The sequence below is a fragment of the Plectropomus leopardus genome, chromosome 15, assembly GCF_008729295.1.
Source record: "Plectropomus leopardus isolate mb chromosome 15, YSFRI_Pleo_2.0, whole genome shotgun sequence".
Taxonomy (NCBI): domain Eukaryota; kingdom Metazoa; phylum Chordata; class Actinopteri; order Perciformes; family Serranidae; genus Plectropomus; species Plectropomus leopardus.
In genome coordinates this window covers 13873688-13896112 of record NC_056477.1, presented here as the reverse complement: position 1 = coordinate 13896112, position 22425 = coordinate 13873688, and the positions used below count along the sequence as shown (strand labels likewise).

Below are 22425 nucleotides of genomic sequence, written 5' to 3'. Positions count from 1 at the left end.
AAATGATATAAGTTTAAAGTCTATAGAATAAACAGAAAATAAATAAAACAAGAATAAGAATAAAAACTAGAAAAAGCATTTCCTGCGTGACATGAATGTGAATGCTTAAAGCTGAAATGAATTCAAAACTGTTGCTGAAAATGCAGAAATATATTACAAATTGCCAGAAAAAGCTGAAACATAGAGAATTGCTGCTTGAAAAAGACACCCTATAGCAAAAACTCTCAGAAGTGCTGTTGAAATGTCTTTGTTCTGAGCACCACAAGACTTTGCTGAAGACATCAATGTGTCATTTGTATGGATAAAATGAAAAATGAATGTGAAAACTCACTTAAAAAAAGTCTCCATATTTGGGTTTTGCTCAAACTTGATGACAGAAATTAACACTGCAGCATATGGGAGCCAGCAGCGATCTCTTGTTGCTTTGAGGCAGAGATAGAAAACAATTCTTAGGCCTATTGCCTATTGTAGCGCATACCAGAATGACCTACACCTTCTATAAATGGAGTTAAAGATAGAGTAGCTCATTCTGTCAGGAAGGAAATGTCATCAGACTGACCTGCTAACTCTTTACATGTGAATACGTGTAGAAAAAAATATTTTGTCAAATATGAAATATCCATTACAATGACCTACTACCTCCTCCTAAATGCAGTAAAAAAGTAGAGTCGCTCATTCTTTCAGGTAGGAAATGTCATCAGAATGACCTACTTATTCTTTAAATGTAGCTCAAAACAGACACACACACACACACACACACACACACACACACACACACGCAAAGAGATAGACAGGCTTTGTTTCTCTGCATGTAAAAAGTGGGCTGACACCAAATGCTGATTTTTATTTTGAGGATTTTTATGATTGTCAGGTATATCACCAAAACAATTTGGCAAGAATAACAACTTATTTGTTACTAATATTCAAAAATCTAAATTTCTCCAAGAATGTACAGTATGTAATTAATTTGATAATGATTTTCACAAAATTTTACATCCATATAATATTTTTAAAGAAGCTGCCCAATTCTACCACTTTAAAAAATCAGATCTAGATATTAAAACAATATCAAACTTAAATACGTTATTTAAAAAAGGCAACAAAAACTAAATTTGAATGCAAAGCTTTCTGAAATACCTAATTTGGCAATCACCTATGTGTGTTCACACTTGTCATTATGTTATTCATTTTTTATTTATCTTATTTTTCTTCATGTTTTTGTCTTTTTTGTTGACACCATTGTATATTACTTGCATCAAAGTATTGTAAATTATTGAATTAACCGTAATTTAGTGTATTACCATAGATGAGTTATTTCTGTAAGCCCATGGGTTTCTAACCTCTCTGGCACACTGTTTTCAATGATGTGAACAAATGAAAGGAATGTAAATTATTTTATTTTTATTTTATTTTGGTCTGTCTGGTTTGTACTCACTTATGTCATTATATTCATTTTTTTTTTTTTTTGAATTGACCACCACTGACTGTACTTTTTTAAAAACTGTTAATTAAAAAGGTTTTGATTTGTTAATTTTTTAACAAAAAAAGAGACGAAAAAAAACATACGGCTGCTCGCCCCGTTGACGTCACATCCGGCCGCAGCTCGTCGTGCTTCCTGCCTTTGCTGAGGGAGGGGACGGTGCTGACGGCTGGGAGGACGAAAGGAGAGACAAGAAAGCTTTGGGAAGACACAAGAGAGTGGGGAACGGCCCGGGTTTCCACCGTCCGTCGGGAAATTAACACCCCAGTTTTCTGTAGCTGCTTGATTTGTTACCCAATCGGCGCTAAAAATGTCGGCCAGTCGTCAGCACAGCGAGAGCTGGGCCATCCCGACCAGGACGGTGTTGATCAACGACACAACGCAGCTACCTCATGACTATTGTACCACCCCTGGAGGCACTTTTTTCTCTACCACCCCCGGAGGTAAATGGATATTCCGTCTGCTTTATCTTTTTTTAGTAAGAAAATGGGGAGCAATTGTCTTTGAATGCTGTTTGCACTCTCACAAAACCTTTAACTGCTGCTGTCACTTTGGCCTATCGGCAGCCGTGTCGTTCTGATCAAAACAAAAACAAAGATTAGCCCCGCCCCCCTGCTCTCTTGCGGCTCTCTGGTTGGCTGGTTTGCAGCGCAGAGATTCTGATGCATGCATTGTTACCTATTGCAGTCATTATATTGTATTTAAAGAAATGCTTTATTTGTTATCCGTCGCAAGCAGGAGTGTGACCACCTTGTAGCGAATACTGTACATCAGCTATGTATAGCCAGGTTGCAATGTGTAACTTAAGGCCCTTGCAGATGAGAAAGAGCAGTACATCTCGCATACATAATATGTACATAATATCACTCTATGACTGTTATCCCAGCACTGTGTTGCTGACATGCTTTATATCTGTACTATCGAGCAGGGGTCTCATTCTAATTTTATTTGGGGGTCACATGCAGCTCAATTTGATGTCAAGTGGCCCACACCAGTAAAACCATTAAATGTTTTACAGTTCAGCAAACTTTAACAAACAAACAAACAGTAAAAATACTTGATTTACAGTTTGTAAAGGTGTAGTTTGAGATGTCGTGAACTCAGATATTTCGGTTTTTGAAATTATTGAATTGTGAAGCAGTGTTTTTTTATAGCACCTTGATTTTCCGATTTGAAGTAATTTCAAGAGAGAGATATGGGACTTTTATTTTGGGCTTTTTCTAAATTCATGCAATTAAAGTGATGGATTTTTGTCTTTATATATAGTCAGACATGTCCTTAATTGAAATGCACCAGTCAAGACAAATGTCTGATTTTGTCAAGCAGCCTTGTAAAACCCCAAAATATATTCAGCGTACAACAATGAACAGAGAAAGGCAGAGTCCAAGTGATTATTTAGATATATTTGCCAATATTTGTTTTATCAATCAACCTATCAGTTAATTGACTATTATTTCACACCTAATTCATACTCACACGTTTTGTTTGAGACTCTTAGGGTACATGGTTTTCTAACTAGGGGCATAGAGCCATTGAAGTACGCCACACATAATCAGTGAAATAAATATTTAAGTGAAAGTAGAGTTTAAAAAGTCTTTGGTCGCAGTTGATATTTTGACCTGTCAAAAACAGTGGTACTGATAAATTCATTTCATCGCATAATTGCTGGAACTGAGTCATTGTTATCGTCATTCGTTCCAACTGAGCTTTTCTGTCACGACAAGTCAAAGCATCTGCTGTGGAAAAGATGCAGTGATTCTGATTTGTGTGAAAACTATAAATGTGTTTTGATGCCAGCAGCGCTGTTAAGTTCAAGGTTAACTCGATTTATTCAGAAACAAACAAGATGTACAGTACAAGAGAGACAGGTTTTTTTTTTTACAGAAAACAAAAGCTGGTCAATTAAATTCAAACCGTGTAGAGGTGTAGCTTGCTCTCCCTGTCAGTGCAGTCAGAGAACCTTGTGTATTTTGTGTGTATAAACTGTGGCAGTTTGAGCAGTGTTTACCTTTTGTGTAACAGAAAGACAGTTAAACAAATGTCTGTTTACCACTTTCTGTTTACCACGTTTTCTTGGCTTCTTAAAAAAGTATTTAACAACTGGAAATATGGTCTTTTCATAAAACTGTGCTGTCTATACAGTAGAAAGACACACATACTTTTGAAATCAGTGCTGCGTGACCAGAAAACAGGGGGAAAGGGCTGTGGCAAACCAACTACCAGAATGCACTGCGCAACAGCGTACCAAAAAACACTCATGCGAGTGGCTTATGTAATGTGAGTTATACTGTGTTTAAACTGAAGTCATGAACTTGTGTTTACGACATGGGAAGTCATGTAAACAACGCTGTGAACTTGGAGCTCTTGAAAAATTTCCACTCATTCAGATAATACATCAAGGGTAAATAGGCACTTCTCATAAACACTGTAAACGTGACCCCACTTGAATGTAGTATTATTTTCGTCTTTTTGCAAAAAACAATATGACAACCAGCTGGTAGCAAATGATCTCCTATTATAGTGAAACGATTCACGAAAATAATTTGTCTCTGCAAACATTTAAGGTGACAAATATTCAACGCAGTAAAGGCAGCTTGGTTTATTTTTGATCAGCACTGCCTAGTTTTACCGGTCGCTCGAGTTTTTTCTGAGTTTGACAGAGAGAGAGTGGCAATTCGCTCTCAATCTGCTTCTATACTCTTTTTGTGTATTCGGAAATGCTTAGTCTGAGTACCAGAGCACACTGTGGCACAAAGTGGACCGTTCGCAAATTCAGAGCAATGTTGGAATGTACTATTCGGTTAACCAGAGCACCGCACTCTCGGAGTGACAGAGTGCATTCTGGGCACTCAGTTTGGGGAGACAGTGCAGCAGAGTTAACGTGTGATGAACTTAACCGTTCGTTAATTCATGTGGTAATAGAATACTCTCATTTTGGTGCAGTACGTCAGATTAGATTTAAAAATGCATGCTTTGTGTTCGTCAGGCCCTACGGAAATGGTCAAATACAATCTGTAATTGAAAAAAAAGTCCTGGAGTCAGTAAAAAATCTGCAAGATGTCATGAGACATAGATTAATGCAGGCAGATGAGCAGGGATATCTGGGCGCTGGCAAAATGGAGGGAAGTTTACCACAGTTCATTTACACAAACTACCCACGTTGTTATGATACAAAGCTGGATGAAAATCAGCAAAGTATGCCTTTAAGGGACATGACCAAAAGTTTGGGAACCACTGACTTGCAACAACCAATCTGTCTCTTTGTTTTTTGCCTGTTTTGGGTTAATTGAGACTTGTTTTTTTTGTCTATCTGTTTTTTTTGTCTTTATCTATTTGACTCTTTGTTGTAAGAAAAGTAGATGCTTTCAGACAGGTTAGCTTTAATCTGGGCCCCCTGGATGAAAGCCAGCCTTTTGACTCAAAACACATCTGATAGCACCTGCATTACACTTCCTCCTTCGCTAGAGCACGAGTAACTGAAACATAATATGTGTTCTGTTGCAGGAACCCGGATCATCTATGACCGTAACTTCCTGTTGGAGAAGCGCAACTCTCCCATTGCCCAGACTCCCCCAGCTCATCTGCCTGTCATCCCGGGAGTGACCAACCAAAATGTCCTGAGAGAGAACAAGAAGAACGAAGCCAACAACCACATCAACAACCATGATGGCAAGCCCAAAACTGGTAAGTCAAATCCATTTTATTTATAAAGCCCATTATCACAAATCACAATTTTCTGCAGAGGGCTTTACAGGACACAACACCCCACCTGAGGAGGGATACCTCTTCCAAGATGGACAGATGTGCGATAGATGTCATAAAGAACAATAAAATTACAGAAGTTTATGACAAAATGATACACAGGAAAGAGAGAGATGCACAGTAATAATATTTTTTTTTAAATTGTCAGAAAAATATGAATATTGATAAATATAGTTTATGACGGTATGTATGGTACATGCCTGCATTTTTGTTTGTGACAGTAATAATCATATGTGAATAATAACAGTGGAAGTATGACTAATAATAATAGCCGTAGTAGTAGGTGTTGGGCAGGACCACGGCATCAGCGCAACCACGACCCACAATCCAGGCGTAGCCGTGATCCGAGAAATCTTCGAGACAAGGGAGCACAAAGGCTCCAGAGAAGAAGCCATGAATGTTTGCAAATTAACAAAGAGAGAGAGAGAAGAGGAGGTGATTTCAGTGTACCATAGTAAGTCCCCAGGCAGACTACACCTATATCAGCCTCACTAGGGTAGTGTTGTGGTACTCAAGATCAGTCTTGGTCTTGAGACTGGTCTCTAGACCACTTTTAGAGGGCCTTGGTCTTGGAATCGAACACATTTTCTCTTGGTCTTTTATTGGTCTCGGACGTAGTTGACTCCGGATTTATAATCAAAGCTGGTTTAGACCAGAACGCATTTATTTATTAATATAATTACTGTGATTGGATGTAAAACTTCCTTCTTCAAATTCAGCTCATTCACGCAAGTCATTTGTACTTTACTTTTTGTGTCACCAATAATCGCTGCCACCCGTCATAGAAATCAGAGAAAAATTGTTTATTGTTGTTTTTTGTTTATATATGTATATATAGTCTTAGTCATGATGGTATTGTCTTGGCTACAGCACTACACTAGGGGCTGGTCCAAGGCAAGCCTGAGCCAGCCCTAACTATAAGCCTTATCAAAGAGGAAAGTCTTAAGTCTACTCGTGAACGCAGTGATAAGAGTGTAAACGAAAGTGTTTTTTTGGTACAGTCACCCGTCCCTCTCTTCTCAAACAAACACACCCTCTGTTGTTGTTCTGTAATTATTCCACTTAATAACCACCATGATTATAAAAAGCAAAAAAAAAAAAAAGATTGTGCCAAACATGTCACAACACCTTTTTCTCTTTGCCTTCAAGGTGATGATGCTCAGTTTGAAATGGACATCTAACAGACTGGAACGACACCAGCAAAAGCAAATGACCTGGCATCACCCGTGCCAGTGGCTTGGCTTGTAGAAACCAATGTTGTGAGCCCTCATGGCAGCCATCTTCTTTAGCTCTTTGTCTCGCTGCTGGATGTAATGTGTGTAAACATGGGGATTCAGTGTATCATACATACAGGTACAGAACAGTGTGACCAACTGTGGAAACTAGGTTTATTTGTAAAGATTTCCATGGTTACCAGCCGCTGTTAAAACCACACAGTTAGGGAGTGCGCCTGAATATTATTTACCCAGACACATTGTCCAATTAGCAGATTGCAGTGCTCATCTTACAGCTTTCTGTGAGTGTTTTTTAACAGAGCACACGGACAAAAAAAAAAAAAACAAAAACTGACAATATTCCAAGTTTCATCAGGGGAGGAAGTGAGCATTTTAGTGCTGGCCTTAGAATCAGTCAAACGCTTTGATATTCATCACAGTCTTTGGTTTTGAAGACCCATTTAAGCATGTTATTTAAGTGTTGTTGTTTTTTTTTTTTTTTTGGTTTTTGGATGTACTTGAAAAGCTCAACTATCTACTATCAGTTGTTCGGTTGGTTTAGTTTCCAGTGATGGTATGCAAAGGGACGCTGTGTTTTTATTTTGCAATTGGGTGAAGATTTCATTCCAAGACTTATGTTTCCATTACCAACATGAGTCTGAGTTTCCAGTTTTCAGGGCAAAACGTTTTTTCTTTGATGAATTTTAGACCATGATTTAATCATTTTGTAATAATCAGGGGTATTTCCCACTATCACATAAGGCTAATTATAAACCCTGATAATTGAAAAGAAGCATTTCATGTAGAACTAGAAGAGGACTCAGAAGGCGCAGACCTTTCAAGAAAAATGATTTGTGTATCCACACTGTGATTCGGATCCGCTCAGAATTTTAAGGGGTGCTTCCTTGGCTTATGATACAGCCAAGTTTCACGAAAATCAGGCCCCGTAGTTTGTCTGTAATCCTGCTGACAAACAAACAGAACCATCAACATAACCTCCTTGTCAGAGGTTATTATTATATTTCTCTCCTGCCGAGAAAAGTCAACATACTTTTTCTTTAGATTTAATGTCACTTTAACCTAAGAGCCTGTACTTTATTTATCAGAGTAGGGGGGTTAGCCGGAGTGTGACAATTAAGTTTTATTTTATGTCATGACCCTACTGGTAGCTACAAATATCTTTCCTTGAGCCTCTCTTAGTGACTATAGGACAACACATGACCCTCCCTTCACAAAAAATAACCACATTTCACAGTTTCTGGATATGATAAATTTGTGATTTTGGAAATTAAAAAAAGCATGCCTTTTAAACCCACTGGGGTTCTGAGGGCATTTAAAATAAATACAAAATACAACCATATAAACTTAAATGCTCCTTCCCCAAGCTAAATTAAAAAAAAAAAAAAACATAAAAAATTGAAAATTTGAGTGGAAATTGAAAAAATTATTTGAACTGCACTCCCCCCTCCACTCTCATAAATAAAGAACAGTCCCTAACTGGTTTGTTTTGTTGGCAAAAACATTGTGTTCATAATTTGATAAATCTAAGAAAGAAGGAAACATTTACAATAATGTGGAAATATTCCAGTGGTCGTTTTGGTTGAAATACAAGATTTTTTTAAAAAGAAAATGAAAATTATCCAGATGTTTTATATGCATTTTATTTTATAGTGCATTTTCTCAGTATTGAGGTTATTTGTTTGGGTATCAGCACTGTCAAGCCTTTGGATTTGTTACAAGTGTCAAGGAACCAGAAGACTTGTTTGCATCAGGCTTGATAGCTTCTGTCCCTTAATCTACAAATCTGTCCCCAGTGTCCTTAATCCATTACCTTATTCTTTTCATGTGTCATGTCTGTCCATGCCTTACTTTACATCAGATGCAGTAACTACAAGTAGGCTCCTAGTCATCATTTTGTACTTTCCAACAGATGTTTATTTTTTCACTGTAACATTGAACAGGTAACATTGTACTTGGCAATTGAGAAAAACAAATACTTTTTATGGTTTTAAAATTATTTCAAAGCAGCTGTGAAGTTTGAGAGTGTGGTGACGCGCATGTCGTTTTGGGATTCTGAAGTTCAGATGGCGATGTGGTTAAAAGAATACCACGTGCTCATTTAGTCCCAAGAATTTTTTTATTTTGTTTTTTTTTAACCAAAATCATAGTCCTGTCTGCTAATTGTACTAATTGTCCAAATAGCAGCTTTTAACCTGGCAAATAAAAATCCCCATAAAGTTCCAATTTTTTCATTTAAATTTCATTCACACCACAAGTTTGTTTCTCTGTAATCCTGGAACCACTGAATGGTTGAGATGATGTCTATCAAAGATTTTCTTTTTTCTCTTTTTGGCTTTGTAATTAATTCTGGCCATGTTTGGTGACAAATACATAGAGGGGTTGCTTGACCCCGATTTGCATTGCACATTTTTAGCGATACAACTCTTTATATTACAGCATCATAATTCAGATTGCAGAAATTTTTCAAATCAGTTTGGTTTGACAATGAGGGCTTAACATTGTGTGCTGAAAGAGATTTGAAACAAACTTACTGTAACTTTCTGTTATGATTTTAAGTAACTTTATTTTAAATGAAACTCCAATGCCAGTGGACACTGTTGCTGCAAGATCAATAAAGTTCCGTAACAAAGGAAATAAGATGTCTTGTTTTTATTGTCTCTGTTTTGTGTGGTTGGCTGTTTTGAATGTGACAAAAACAGGAACGGAGTCATTTAACATGACTTTCTATGAGCCACTATTCTCACTGTGTTTCAGTCAGGAGCTGGAATATCGTCTGTATGTTTTCACCACAATGTTTCTCCGTGTGTCGTCTCTGTGACTCTGATTCACGCTGTGCCACAGAGCAAAGCCCTCTTTCCACATCTGAAATGTCACATCACAAACACTCAATAAAAAAACAAACATAAAATCTCTTTGCAAACATTTTCTGTCGTTGCACCCACTCATTTTTTCAATTCACGGGATTCTGTTTATAGGCAACTAACCATTAATACATCTCTTACAGAACATGTGAATTGTGCTTTTTATGTAACAGTAATGTATTTGTAGATGTATTTTGTGTATAGGTTTACTGGTGGTTTTGTTGAGTATGTATTTTTAGATGCATTTTCTTAATTTAATACTCTAATTTTTAAATAGCATCCTGTAGACATGTTTTGCACATAAGTGTTTCACTACAAACACTGAACACAGCGCATCTGGTTCTTGTGCATAAATGTACAGTTCTAATGCTATTGCGATGCCTTTATCAACTACACTAAACATGTTAGACATTTAGTTTTGTCAACATGACCTCATACACACATGACCTGACATTGCTCCTACAGTAATATAACACTTCATATTTTTCTAAACAACCTCTTCTTCATGTGTACATCCAAGTCTGAATCCCCAGCTGGGCAAAGTAGGAAACTGCCTTGAGGCCTCAGAGTCCAAGGGGTCTCAAAACGTCCTAGGATCACTTCATGTCAGCTGGTTAACTACATTTTAAGGAAATATACACTACTGAAGTAAAACAAACAAAAAAAATGCTGTGCAGACATGCCATGTGCCAATATTTAGGCTTAGTTTTAAGTTCTTTTAAACTCTGCACATCTAAAGTTAATTATTTTGTACATTTCCATGACTACCATGTGTTTATTACTCTCTTTAGTTACTTAAACAATGAATACTTTGGTTTATGAAATCTTTAAATGGCCCTCACAGTCATTGACTGACTGACGTCTTGTGGACTAAAGAGGAACTTCAGCTAGCATTTTCTTAAGTTTACCAGTTTACCAACAGTACTTTACAATTTAATCTCTCCAAAGAAATACCTAATTTGGGCAATATAATTATTCATTTATTTAAAGGAAAAATCAGAAACCCTCATTTACTTGGTTTAGTAATTAATTAAAGAAGTATTTTCTTATGAACAAATATCAACTGATAGAAAAAAATCTGTCTAAATATGTCACAATTTCTGTTATATTGACCAAGGTCAAAGGTTTGTTTTGTATTACTTAATGAGTTGGCTCTACCACCATATGGGCTTACTGTATTCATTTCCAAAGGGGTCTCAAAACACATTGCCTTCATGATATTTATTGCCACCATGTACATCTAATATTGTTTTATTTTTACTTTTATTTAAACATATGTATAATTTATTGTTTATATTAACTGAAAATATAGATTTGCTGTTTATATTGTTTGGAAGAATGCTAGAATTTGATTTCAATAAGATATTGTACTGTTTAATAGCTTGAAATAAAGTATTAAAAAAATCATTTTTTTAAAAAAAAATACAATTTACACACCCAAAACAGCCAGTATAAAATGGAATTTTACTCAATATAAAAAAATCAATAAATAAATAATAAATACATCAATAAATAACCATTAAATAAATAAATAGAGTCACAGTTATATTTATTTATTTCCTACCCATGTTTGCGTATTTATTTAGTGATTGATTGATTGAACATTGACTAAAATAGCATTCCATAGCCAGACGGTTTCTGTTTCAAAGTTTTTATATTTTATGGATGTAAGCATGAACCTTATGTATTCAATTTCTTTCATTTGAAATACTTGATTATGTACCAACTAAATACCACGTTACTTGAAACAAAAAAAAATCGAAAAACTTCTGTTTGTTTGAACTGTTTGCGTTTTTACGTCAGGCAAGACAAGAGCGTGCCTGCTGATTTTTCTGCAGGCATTAATCCGGCCGCCTGCCGGTCCTTCCTCCTTTTCTACGTCCCTGAGCGAGGCCGGCGTCAAGATGGTGAGTGTTGTAGTAAAATATCAAGTAAAATCCGTTCATCATCGAGGCCATCCGTCCATCTGCACACATTACATGGTCACGAAGTGATCGTACAAGTATAATGTGCAATAAAATGTCAATATGGACGTGAGACGATTCTGTCAGAGTAAATTCAGCGACACTATCCAGATGCTATCGTAACTGGTGTCTACCCGGACGTTACACACTCTCTATTTACCTGATTTGGGACATTTGTAAAGTTTCCACTTTGTGTTTTCATTACGTTTTACTCACTACAGATTGTCTTTAACATATGCAGTGGCTCAAACACACATAGGTGTATTTACACGTAAATAATTAGTCTGTAAATGAGTCCGAGCTCCTAGCGGCTAACGTTAGCATACAGTACAGTGGTAGTCATGGCAGGCCCTCATGCGAACAGGAATAATGTTACTGCTATAAGAGAAATACTCAGGCTTATCAGCTGTTTTTTTTTAGAAGAAACTGTCTGCATTTAGGCCTTGGAGGTATTTATTTTCTGTGGTAAGCGAGCTTCTTTAGCCCACGAGATATCCAGGGCAGCTAAGAGGTAACGTGACAGCATGTGTTATTGTGATACCTGGTGAGGTGAGCTGCTGCTTTTAGTGTTGAGCTTTGAAGTGTGAGGTTGCGATTTGAATTTTGGCAACATTTTCTGGCAATAAGCATCATCATCTCTCTCCCATCTCCAGAATGACACAGTGACAGTCAGGACCCGCAAGTTCATGACGAACCGGCTGCTTCAGAGGAAGCAAATGGTGAGTTTGTAAATCTTTGAAGTGTTTATTGTGTTGATGCCATCCTGAGTTGAGCTTTATTCTCTTATATACCTGATTAATGCTTAGGTAGTCTACACAAACCTGTACATAGTGTGCCATGGTCATTAGAAACTGGGAAAAATCATGACATTTCCCTATCTCACTTTCCAGGCTTAGAAAAGTTGCCTAATCAGTAAAAAATCCAGAAAGTTTTGGAAAAGTCATTGAGATAATCTTTGTTTTTCATTGTCTGTAAATATTACTTTTTTGTCTGGCTGCCTTTGTGTAATAATATCTCAATTTCCTTTTTCGACATGTTCAAAACAAATTGAATCATATCAAAATCAAACCCTATGATTAATTTAAGATAACAGAAAATTCATTTTCTGTAAGTTAGCTGTTGACCTAAAGAAGCTCTAATGTGCATTGATTAGGACTGCATGATATATTGTTTCAGCACCGACATTGCGACACACAGTAGTTAAATCAAAGGACCTGCAATGTCAAGTAAGGCAAATTGACTCTAATTAATTTTGAAATACTACTAATTTGTTGTTTGATACAAAAGAAAAACTCACAAGGTTTTCATTTCCCGTCACTTATACCAGCCAAGCCTTCCCCTTAAAGACAAGTGATGTGATGCGATGCAGTGCAGCAGCGTTTGATATGGAAAGGGAGACTCGTGTGTGTGTGTGTGTGTGTGTGTGTGTGTGTGTGTGTGTGTGTGTAGAGACGCACTGTAATCACACCCTTAAGTTCTGTGGACACATTGAAGCCAATGCTTATCCTTATTATTACATTTTTTATAATTTTGTCTGTGAAAATGTGCAGGAACTTTATTGTAATTCTTAAAAGCGTCTTTGCCATATTTGTATTGTAATTTTTCTTTTTTGTATTGATATTCATAACAGTACTTTGCCTTGTTTTTGTACCTCTTTATGTGTATCTTTTATGTTTAATGTATGCACCAAAAAAGCAAAAAAAAAAAAGGCAAATTCCTTGTAAGTGACAGCCTATTTGTCAATAAATCCTTCTCTGATTTTGATGCATTCATGTATTCACTCTGTCCTCTCTGTAGGTCGTCGATGTCCTGCATCCCGGCAAGGCCACAGTCCCCAAGACTGAAATCAGGGAGAAACTTGCCAAGATGTACAAGACCACCCCTGACGTTGTGTTCGTATTTGGCTTCAGGACTCAGTTTGGTGGCGGCAAGACAACAGGCTTTGCCATGGTGTACGAGTCCCTAGACTATGCCAAGAAGAATGAGCCCAAACACAGACTGGCCAGAGTGAGTTTTGAACCACTGTGAATGATTGATTTGATTCACCGACAGTTTTGTTTATTCGCAGTAGGCATCCCAATTTCACCTGGGGTGGGAATCACCATTGGCCCCACAATGTGATACTATCATGATACTAATGCCACAGTACAAAATTATAGTGTTTTTACACATGTTGTTATCTATGGAGTGTTGTAATAACACATATTGTGATATATAGTGCGATTTACTACCTTTTTTCAACTGTAAATAATGTCCCTCAAGGAAAACTTTGAAAATCTATTTTATCTAATAAGGTGAAGTTTTTCGTTCTGTTTATCTTACTTGAATCATTTTTGTAGCAGCAAATTATATCTTGTGAACTGACAAAGCAGTTGACCTGTTGCTACCTAGTCAGCCAAGGCCCACCATAGAACCTAACACGGTGTTAAAGCACATCATTCGGTGCTTGTCATAGACCTTTTTCTGTCATTGTAGCTGTCATTAATCCATTTTGTGATGCAGTAAAGTTGGTGTATTGTTGCTATAAATGTCTTACAAGCCTTTAATGCAATCTAATGAGTTTGCAGAATGGAACGATTATTGTGAAAACATTATCGTATCACTAAGTCATGATTGCTTTTGTGTTCCTCAGCATGGTCTCTATGAGAAAAAGAAGACCTCAAGGAAACAGCGCAAGGAACGCAAGAACAGAATGAAGAAAGTACGAGGCATCAAGAAAGCCAGTGTGGGCGCTGCTGGCAAAAAGGTATTGTGAACGTTTTTATATGCTTTGTACCAACTTCAAATCATATTTCTTGTGATATTATGCCACAGGGGAATGAAAGTTATTTATTGCCTTTCCTAATCTGAGGAGCAAAGGAGGGCATCATTTCTTTCAGTGCACTTGATTCTTTCTTCATTGCATTTCTTCTTTTCCTACCCTGCTAATCTTTTTTTCCCACGACTCTTACTGTTTTAATTTCCTTTGTCATCTTTCCAATCGTATCAAATGTTCTTCTGGAACTGTAGAAGGTAAATGTTGTGCTTAAATAGACTAACTGCAGTGTGCAGATAATCAAGGAGTTTTAGATACTAGCTAACTCCTCCCTTTACACCCTCACCTACCCACTTTAAAGTAAAAAACCTTCATCCTTTTCCCTCTGGATGCACCTGATGCATCCAATATGAAAGGATTTTACCCACTGGTGAATACTTACCTGGTAATTCCCTCTGATAATACTAATGATTACCGATTTGACCTGAAAACTAATAGTGTTGTAGATCTATCTAATGACAGTTTGCCTGATGTCAGACAGGATTATAAACTCGGTACACTCAGTTTCCATCTTCAGTCCGACATTTCGTCCACTCAAACTGGAGTCCACACTGCCAGCATACCGGTTTTGACGAGATTTTAAAAGAGAAACTGAGCAAAGTCAAACAAACGACGCTGTCGCGTGATATTGAGCAGATGTAGATTAGAACAGCCTTGATAGCAGTGTCTGTCTGCTCTGTTGTGTTGGCCATTGTTATTACTCCTCATTGGTTCTGGTCTGCTGCTCGAAAGCATCTCGACAATGACGCAAGTCCCGTCCATGGCGCTGATTGTCTAATTGAGTCTGCCATACAGGTTTATTGGTATTTAAACTGCGAAACCACGGTTTAATGTCACAATGCCAGACTCTATAGGTCATCAGATTATCGGCCTGGTTGATTTGTATTGTTAATGTATATCAGTTCCAAATACCACCTATTGGTCTCTTCAACTACTGATAATCAGTATCTGTATCAGCCCTGAAAAACCGGTGTCGGTCAACCCCTATGCCAGACACATCCCTCAAGTCAACTTAAGCTTGTAGAGTGAGCAAATTTCAAAGTCTGGACCCAGGCAAAATGGCAGTGTGAGGAGATCCTACAGCCAAAAAAGGATTTTTTTTCTTCTTTTTTTTTTAAATCCAGTACTAATCTGTAAAAATTTATGGTTTAATTTGTGTTTTAATGAATCCCTGCATACACCTGTACCCTCTATGGCACCAATCACTGGCCTAAAGTCACCTAGAATAGATCTCTGAATTGCAAAACCCACCCTGACTGTTAAATACCATACTGCTGCACCAGTAATATCTTCAGCTCAGCTGACTTGTAAAATATTGACATTGTCCAGCGTATGTACCCTGGTTTTCATTGGCTTGGCTCTAAATGTGGTAAACAACCTGTGTTGTGCAGCCTCTGCAGATCCATTCAGAGATCTTTTCTATTCCATGTTTCAGTTTTTCAACATGTTAACGTTTCTGTTCCATCTTTTGTTCTTGATTTTGCTTCCCATGGATTTCTTTTGCAGAAATGAAGTGTCAGTGTGCAGGTATAGCAGCAGCATGGTGTGCCATCGTGTAGCACATCAAAAGCTGATAGAGCTGAGTTGTGCCATGCATGTCACGCCTTACTTTCCCCCCGCAGTTTTCCTTCAGTGTTTCCCCACTTTCCCATGTTGTTTCAAACCCCCTACTAATAGGTTTTCCCTCAACCTCAGTCCTCCGTACCTCTGTCTCTGCTATAATGGGTATATCAATTAGGCTGCACCCTCTCTGCTGTACATTTAAACATACATAAAGGCTTGGATGATGCTTCAGATCTGTAATTATAGAGGCAGAAAATGAGTGTAGCATGTGGGTTGTAGGTTTTTCTAGTGTGTTGAGTTTGGGGCAGTTGAACTAAAAGCCTGCCAGTGTGTGAATTTCTCACTGGAATGTGTTTTCTTAAAAATGTCAAGTCATAACAATGTTTTTTATAGTTTCTGCAAACTGATGTTTTGGTTAAAACTGTTTGTCTCACCTAAAAATACTGTTAAACATCCATTGTCTCAGTTTGCATTAAACTTTGTTATTGCAATGTCTAGGAAGTTTGTTGTCAAAAATAAATTTGCTCTTGTATTAATTTGCTGTTATTTGTCTACAGTGAGCCCGGACAGCCAGGGGAGGATCTCCGTGCTCAAGATGTTCTTGTAAATTGTCATCAAATAAACTTTGGAAAAAATTTGAAAAAAAAAAAATCTTGTCCTTGGGTATATTCATTCAAACAACCATTTATTTATTTGATGCCGTTATTTTATGCTCAGCTCATATCTCTGCAGACTCGTTGCTGTAAAACAAGTCAGTGGGTGTGAGGGTGTCTCTGTAAAAGATTGAGTTCCTGTTTGTGTTGACTCAAGACAGTTGGCAGCCAAGAATCACTACTCAAGGTGACTTAAGTTGTATTTGTCGGCTGCTGAATGACAGCAATGCACAAGCTGCTGACGTGGCTTTGATATCACTATGTTGTGTTTCTAAGGAATCCAGGGTAGTTTTCAGTACAAAATACATAAAAACACATTTGCTTTTGTTTCATATTGTACTTGAAGTTGCACAAACCTGAATGTTGTCGATGGGGACATCTGGTGGTCTTGCAATGAAACTACTTGAGCAGCCAAATAACTGATCCTTTTATCGATCAGTCATTGATGTGCTACTTATTGGCTTTGAAAATGGTAAAATGTTAATAACTGGATTATAAAGAGCTTTATTTTCATAAAATTTCTTTTAAGGCTTCCTTAAAATGTGCAGACCACTTTGAGGCACATTTTCTGTATTTTGCAATTTCTCATAACATTTTCTTCATTATGCTAATTAAGAAAATGTTATGAGAAATTGCAAAATAAATTGCAGGTGGCATAAAATCCCATAATGGTGGACTTAATATTATTCTCATCGTATTGGTGTGGCCATTGATGTTCAAAATAAGTTTAAAGACTTAACTGTAGTAACCCAAATGGCCACATGAGGACTCTCTTCGCTGCAGGAAATGTAAGCGGTGACATACACTCAAGCTGTAATTTGAAGTATTTACCTGTTGGATAAAGTATTCATCAGTAGTTCATCCTAGAGGCAAAGCCCTGATGGCTAAATTGTATTAATGCACAGATAAGCCAGTCTGTGTGTGGACTTTTGCCTTTTTCTGTTTATAAACACCATTTGGAACAGAATAGATATCCCTATTTGCGCTGTGACCTTTTGAGATAATTTGCATAGAAATACCCTGAGAGAGTGTGTAAATGAAGTGATTAAAATGCCAGGGAATGGTCTGTCCTCGGGGTAACCCCCCTGCCTCCTGATGTCTCCCCTTCTTTTATGGATATCAGCATTTCCTCATGTCGGAGCGGCAATCAGGTCTGCCCTAGGGAATTTTTCTTTTTGGTTTCAGACCGGGAGAAATGTATATTTCCAATAAGAAACTGAAGAGAAAGGTTAAAACATTAGGGAAGATATACAGCTCATTTTATTCATAATGAAAGCATACATCAAGAAGAATCTGCAAAGCACTAAAATGCTAAAAATGATAACTTGTGACCTTCACTTAGTTGCAGATAACACCCTCCTCCAGAGCATCATTATTAGGGGCCACACTTGAGCTCCACGTAATATATATTACATATAATTGTCTTCATCCCTGCAATTTGACATATTTTCATGCTGCTACTTGAATGTAGGCCAGACACTTCTTCACCAGAGTCCTCAGTGCCTTCACCACCACGAAAAAGGGAAAACAGTAGCTTGGAGGCACTTCCATTGACACATTTTGAGTTGTGGGCCCTTCTTTCCCAGTAGAAGGGCCTATATATACCCAGCATCCCCTGTGGGCTTTCCTTCAATCGATGCCAGCCGGCTAAGATTAAACACTGACAGTTTATCGAGGTAATTTGGACTCTGAACACAACAGTTACTGTATCAAGACCCCCATTGATAAAGTGGACGGTGAAGGATGTAAATGTTAATATGTTAAAAGGAAATTTTCCTTTAGAGCACAGGGACATCTAACATGTTGGTGCCCAAATAATTATTTTTTCCTCAACACAATCTTAAACCCACAATGACCCAGAAAAAAGCAGGCATGTTCATTTATCAGCTGAAGTGTGTGTTGAAGATGAGAGTGGGTGCATAGGTGTAGGGGAGAAAAAAGGGGGTGCAGGGGACACAAGGAAAAGACAGTGGGGTCTCTCACAGCTCTGTGGTGCTCTACTGGTGTGTGGTTGTGGGAGGTTTGACATAAGTGGAGCTTTCAACCCAGGGACTGGTAACAGATGGTGTTGGGAAATTAAGCTCCTCTCTCCACAGCCCTGTCGCTCCGTCCCAGGAGTCTCTGCCACTCTGTCTTTGTCTCTCTTTTGCGCTCTTCTGTCCCTGCAGCATCTTTTCTCAGTGTCTCACTCACTCTTCTTGCTCCTGTTTCTTATCTTCTGGCCCCCTCCTTCGTCTCAGGCGTTGGGTGAGTGATAGGTAGCAGGCTAATGAAATGTATGGAGCATTATTGAGAGTAACAGGAAGAAATACACTGAGGAAATGGTTGAGGATGGAGATCATTTAGATCAGTGGTTCCCAACTGTTGGGTTGTGGTCCAAAAGTGGGTCCCGGGTCCACTCTGAATGGACTGCAAGTGACCCCAAAACATGTCAAATCTTTATTTTGAATTTTGAAGGACAGCTTCCTCTGTTGCCCTGTTCTTGGTATTATTTGGCCTATAAACATGCAGTTTCTTTTCAGTGTTTTTACATCACTGATTTTGAAAAAATAATATATACTGTTTTTGTTTTAAGTAATTCCACTTAATTCTTGCAATTTGTTTTATTTTATTGTTTTCTAAGCCAAGGTTTTGTGCAAAAAAAAGAAATAAATTGTAAAATTAAATTGACTGTGGTAAATTATCTTATATGTGGACCTTGAACTAATGACTAAGGACAAAATCTGGACCCCGTGGCTGGATTTATACAGTGTTGAGATGCTGAGCAAATGCAATGCAAGCTTGTACGTTTGCAGGCACACTGTACGTCAGCTGCGGTTTCAGCAACAGAAAGCTTTGTCGAGGGCCTCCAGGGACCCCCGTGCATACCAAATAAAACCATGAAGCCCTATATTCACCTCTGATTTCCTTTAGGGCAGAAAGGAGTTTTGTAATGAGAATATTCCTCTGCCTGCTTGTACAACAAAAGTGTTTTTGCAGTCCAGCTTATGATAGATGGCTTTGAGGAACCCATGTTTACGCCCTCACAACAGGTGCGGTTTTAATGGCCTGTCTCTCTCCATGCAGAGAGTTGAGTTGTGGTACTATAAGGAGAAAATGGACAGAATTCCTGATGACTCGCTGTGTGTTTTTGCCAGCATGTCCATGCAGATATCAATGGCTGCAGTAGATGTCAAAGACAATGGTCTTGCTGTTTTCCACGTCGTAATATTGTGTGTACCAGTTCATTAATGTGTAACAGTGATGGTCTAAACTGGGTATTATATGGCGATGTAGTTTATATTTTGATGTTCTACCACATGTAGGTTTATAATTGTCAAGCTGGCCGCTGTTTGTTTTGCGACCATCAGGTACAAACTGTATGTTTTCAGTGTCTCTGAACATTTTTGCAAAGGGGCAACTCGGTGCTGTAAAGTGTGGCCGGGCAGTCGAGGATGCTATGCATCTTAATGAGGTATGTCTCTCTTGTTGGCCTCAGCAGGGGAATCATCACAGCTCATTTTGCAGTCCTGCAGTGTCCTATCAGCTTTGGCAGCCTGCACTAAGTTCACTCCATCTGCCAGTTGCTAGGTGCTGATATATAAAATGATCTGTGCCTTGGTAGCCCCTGAGCACCAGGGAAGTGATTTGCTTTTGAGGACAAACTGTGTTTCGTGAATCCTAATTATCCTCTTTGCATCACCAGCCTGACATGGTTTTGTCATTTATCCCTCTCTGAAAATGGCAAACTGAGGGAGGGGAAGAAAAAACGGCAGAGACTGCAGCAAACTACATCTGCCCAAACAGACAGAGCTCCTGTGGATATACTGTATAGTCGCTGAAATGCAACAATGGTGTTTACACATTTTCACTGGTTCAGGCAGAGGTGAAAAATGTGAAACCTGCTGTCTAATTCTGGCACTCTAACCGATGTGCACATGTGAAAAATCCCTTCTTGGTTTCAATCATGTGAGGTGAAGTGAAAGCACTTGCTGGCTTTTTTCCAGCCTGCAAACATGCTGTCTCAGGCTCTGAGGACATCAGAGCGGTGTAAAAGCGTGACAGCCCACCTGCCTCCAACCACCTATGTACGTCCACGGAAATTCTGTTCATTTTTGTTGGTGTGGAAGGGTAGTCTTTGGAGCAGGGAGAAAGGGGAGAATAATGTGGATGGTTGTGGGGGGGCTGAAGGGGAGGTAAAGGAGAGAGGGGGAACCGGGAGGGTGCGGTAATGAGAAAGGGCAGCAGATGTGAGTGACAGTATGATGGAATGCTCTGTGTGATAGCCATGCTGTACTCTCCAGACTGTAAGGTGTGTGTGTGTGTGTGTGTGTGTGTGTGTGTGTGTGTGTGTGTGTGGGTGAGCAGTTATTGAGGAATCATGTGTGCATGTGTGTCCTTGGGTTTTAGAGAAAGGATATCAGGATTGTGCAAAAAATTGTTACATGCACATCGTTTTTCAAGCTATTCATCGTCGTCCATCAATTTGCCAATTAAACTGAATTGAACCACAATGCTATATAATTTAGAACAACCACCTTCCTTTTGTAATAACTCACAAAGATATTTGTTGCTGCTGTGGTTGTCCTAAATTATATAGCATTGTGGTTCAATACAGGTTAAATGGCAAACAGATAGACGGAGAGTAGATAATTAGCAACTCACAAAAAGACCAAAATATTAGCAAGAAATTAGTTTTAAAAAAGTTATCTCCTATAAACCTGAGAAAGTGCTAAAATAAAATAAAAAGGATATATTTCATTAACAATTTCTGATATTTATAATTATAAATGTATCAATTTGTATTAATTTCCAAATGATTCTCTCTTGTCACCTTTTACATTTTTTTTGCAATTTGTAAGACCTTTCATGCAATGTTGTTTATTGCCTTTTTTCCTTCCCATGTTTATGAAAGAAATCGCACACATTTGCTAAATGTTTCAAAGGTTGAAATGCTTTTGAAAGGCACAATAAAACTGATGACGATCCAGGTTTCAAAGGATTAAATGATATTAATATTAGTGTTATTCAGTGGCTTCTTATTCTTATCTTTCATGCCAAGATAGAGTCAGGTGAGGGGGCTGATACCACTCTCACAATAGAGGGCCAACTTAACTTAGCACAAAAATTACACAGTAAAAACACTGTATTGCAAGTTAAAAATGCATTCAAAACTGTAGTCAAGTAAAAGTACAAAAATATTAGCATGCAAATATAGGCCCACCTAAAGTACAAAGTAAAAGTACTAACCCGTAATCACCCATTTCATATTATATTACTGAATTATAACTAATGATGCATTAATGTGTAAGCCTACATCATTTAATGTTGCAGCTGTTAAAGGTGGGGGTTGTTTTCATTACTGCGGGGTAGCCTAATCTGTAGCAATACATCATCATTTCTTAGCTGATGTGTATTTTGTGTTTGTTTGCAGATTAATATTGATCTGCAAATTAAATCTTGAACTGTAATAAAAAGTAGGCTACAATATATGCCTCCAAAATGTAACAGAGTAGAAGCATAAACAGTGTAACATAATTGTACATAAGAATTGTACTTGAGTAAAGGTACTTAGTTGCATCTCAAAACAGTGAACATGTAATCTCAAAAACTGGAGTGTAAATAGGAAAAGGTTGTGTTTTTATGAGTTTATATTCTGCACTGTCTCCCTTAGTTTTCAGCCTTTATGCTAAGCTATGGTAGTATACTTGTGCGGCACCTTTAACTTCATATTTAATAGAGTGATGTGTGAGTGGCATACCGATCTTGCCATCTCACCCTCAGCAGAAAAACAAATAAGGGCATTTTCTAAAAATATCAAAGTATTCCTTTAAATATCTTGGTCCCACTCTTCAAATGCCATTCATAGCATCTTGTAGGCTTTAGAGGGACATCTATGTGAATCCAGTGGGGATGAGGAAAAAAACAAGTTATAAAAAGCAGAGAGAAATTACTTCCCATAAACCCAAATGGTTCCTAACTTATCCTTATTGTGGGACATTAACTGCATATGGACAAATTTATAGATTCAATTTATGAACAAAAAGCTCCCTCGAGCTCAAGCTCGGTCCAGTTTTTGTTCAATCAATGAAACAAATTTGTGTTTGGGACTT

The 22425-nt window shown here is 37.9% G+C and overlaps 2 protein-coding genes across 5 annotated transcripts; both read left to right on the top strand.

The window, feature by feature from the left end:
• The first annotated feature begins 1621 nt into the window (after positions 1–1621).
• Positions 1622–7847, top strand: eif4ebp2 (eukaryotic translation initiation factor 4E binding protein 2). The gene is made up of 3 exons (XM_042502144.1): positions 1622–1923; positions 4985–5164; positions 6392–7847. Exons 1-3 carry the CDS (start codon positions 1791–1793, stop codon positions 6421–6423), a joined length of 345 nt encoding a protein of 114 aa, XP_042358078.1. The 5' UTR covers positions 1622–1790; the 3' UTR covers positions 6424–7847.
• Positions 7848–11158: 3311 nt separating this feature from the next.
• Positions 11159–16331, top strand: rps24 (ribosomal protein S24). 4 transcript variants are annotated; one of them, XM_042502599.1, is made up of 7 exons: positions 11159–11245; positions 11956–12021; positions 13100–13309; positions 13935–14048; positions 14312–14314; positions 15624–15644; positions 16238–16331. In XM_042502599.1, the coding sequence occupies exons 1-6, from the start codon at positions 11243–11245 to the stop codon at positions 15627–15629; spliced, it is 402 nt and encodes a 133-aa protein (XP_042358533.1). In that variant the 5' UTR covers positions 11159–11242; the 3' UTR covers positions 15630–15644; positions 16238–16331. The 4 variants fall into 4 exon arrangements, with proteins under 4 accessions (XP_042358533.1, XP_042358535.1, XP_042358536.1 ...); XM_042502601.1 differs by lacking the exon at positions 14312–14314; XM_042502602.1 differs by lacking the exons at positions 14312–14314; positions 15624–15644.
• The last annotated feature ends 6094 nt before the right edge of the window (positions 16332–22425 follow it).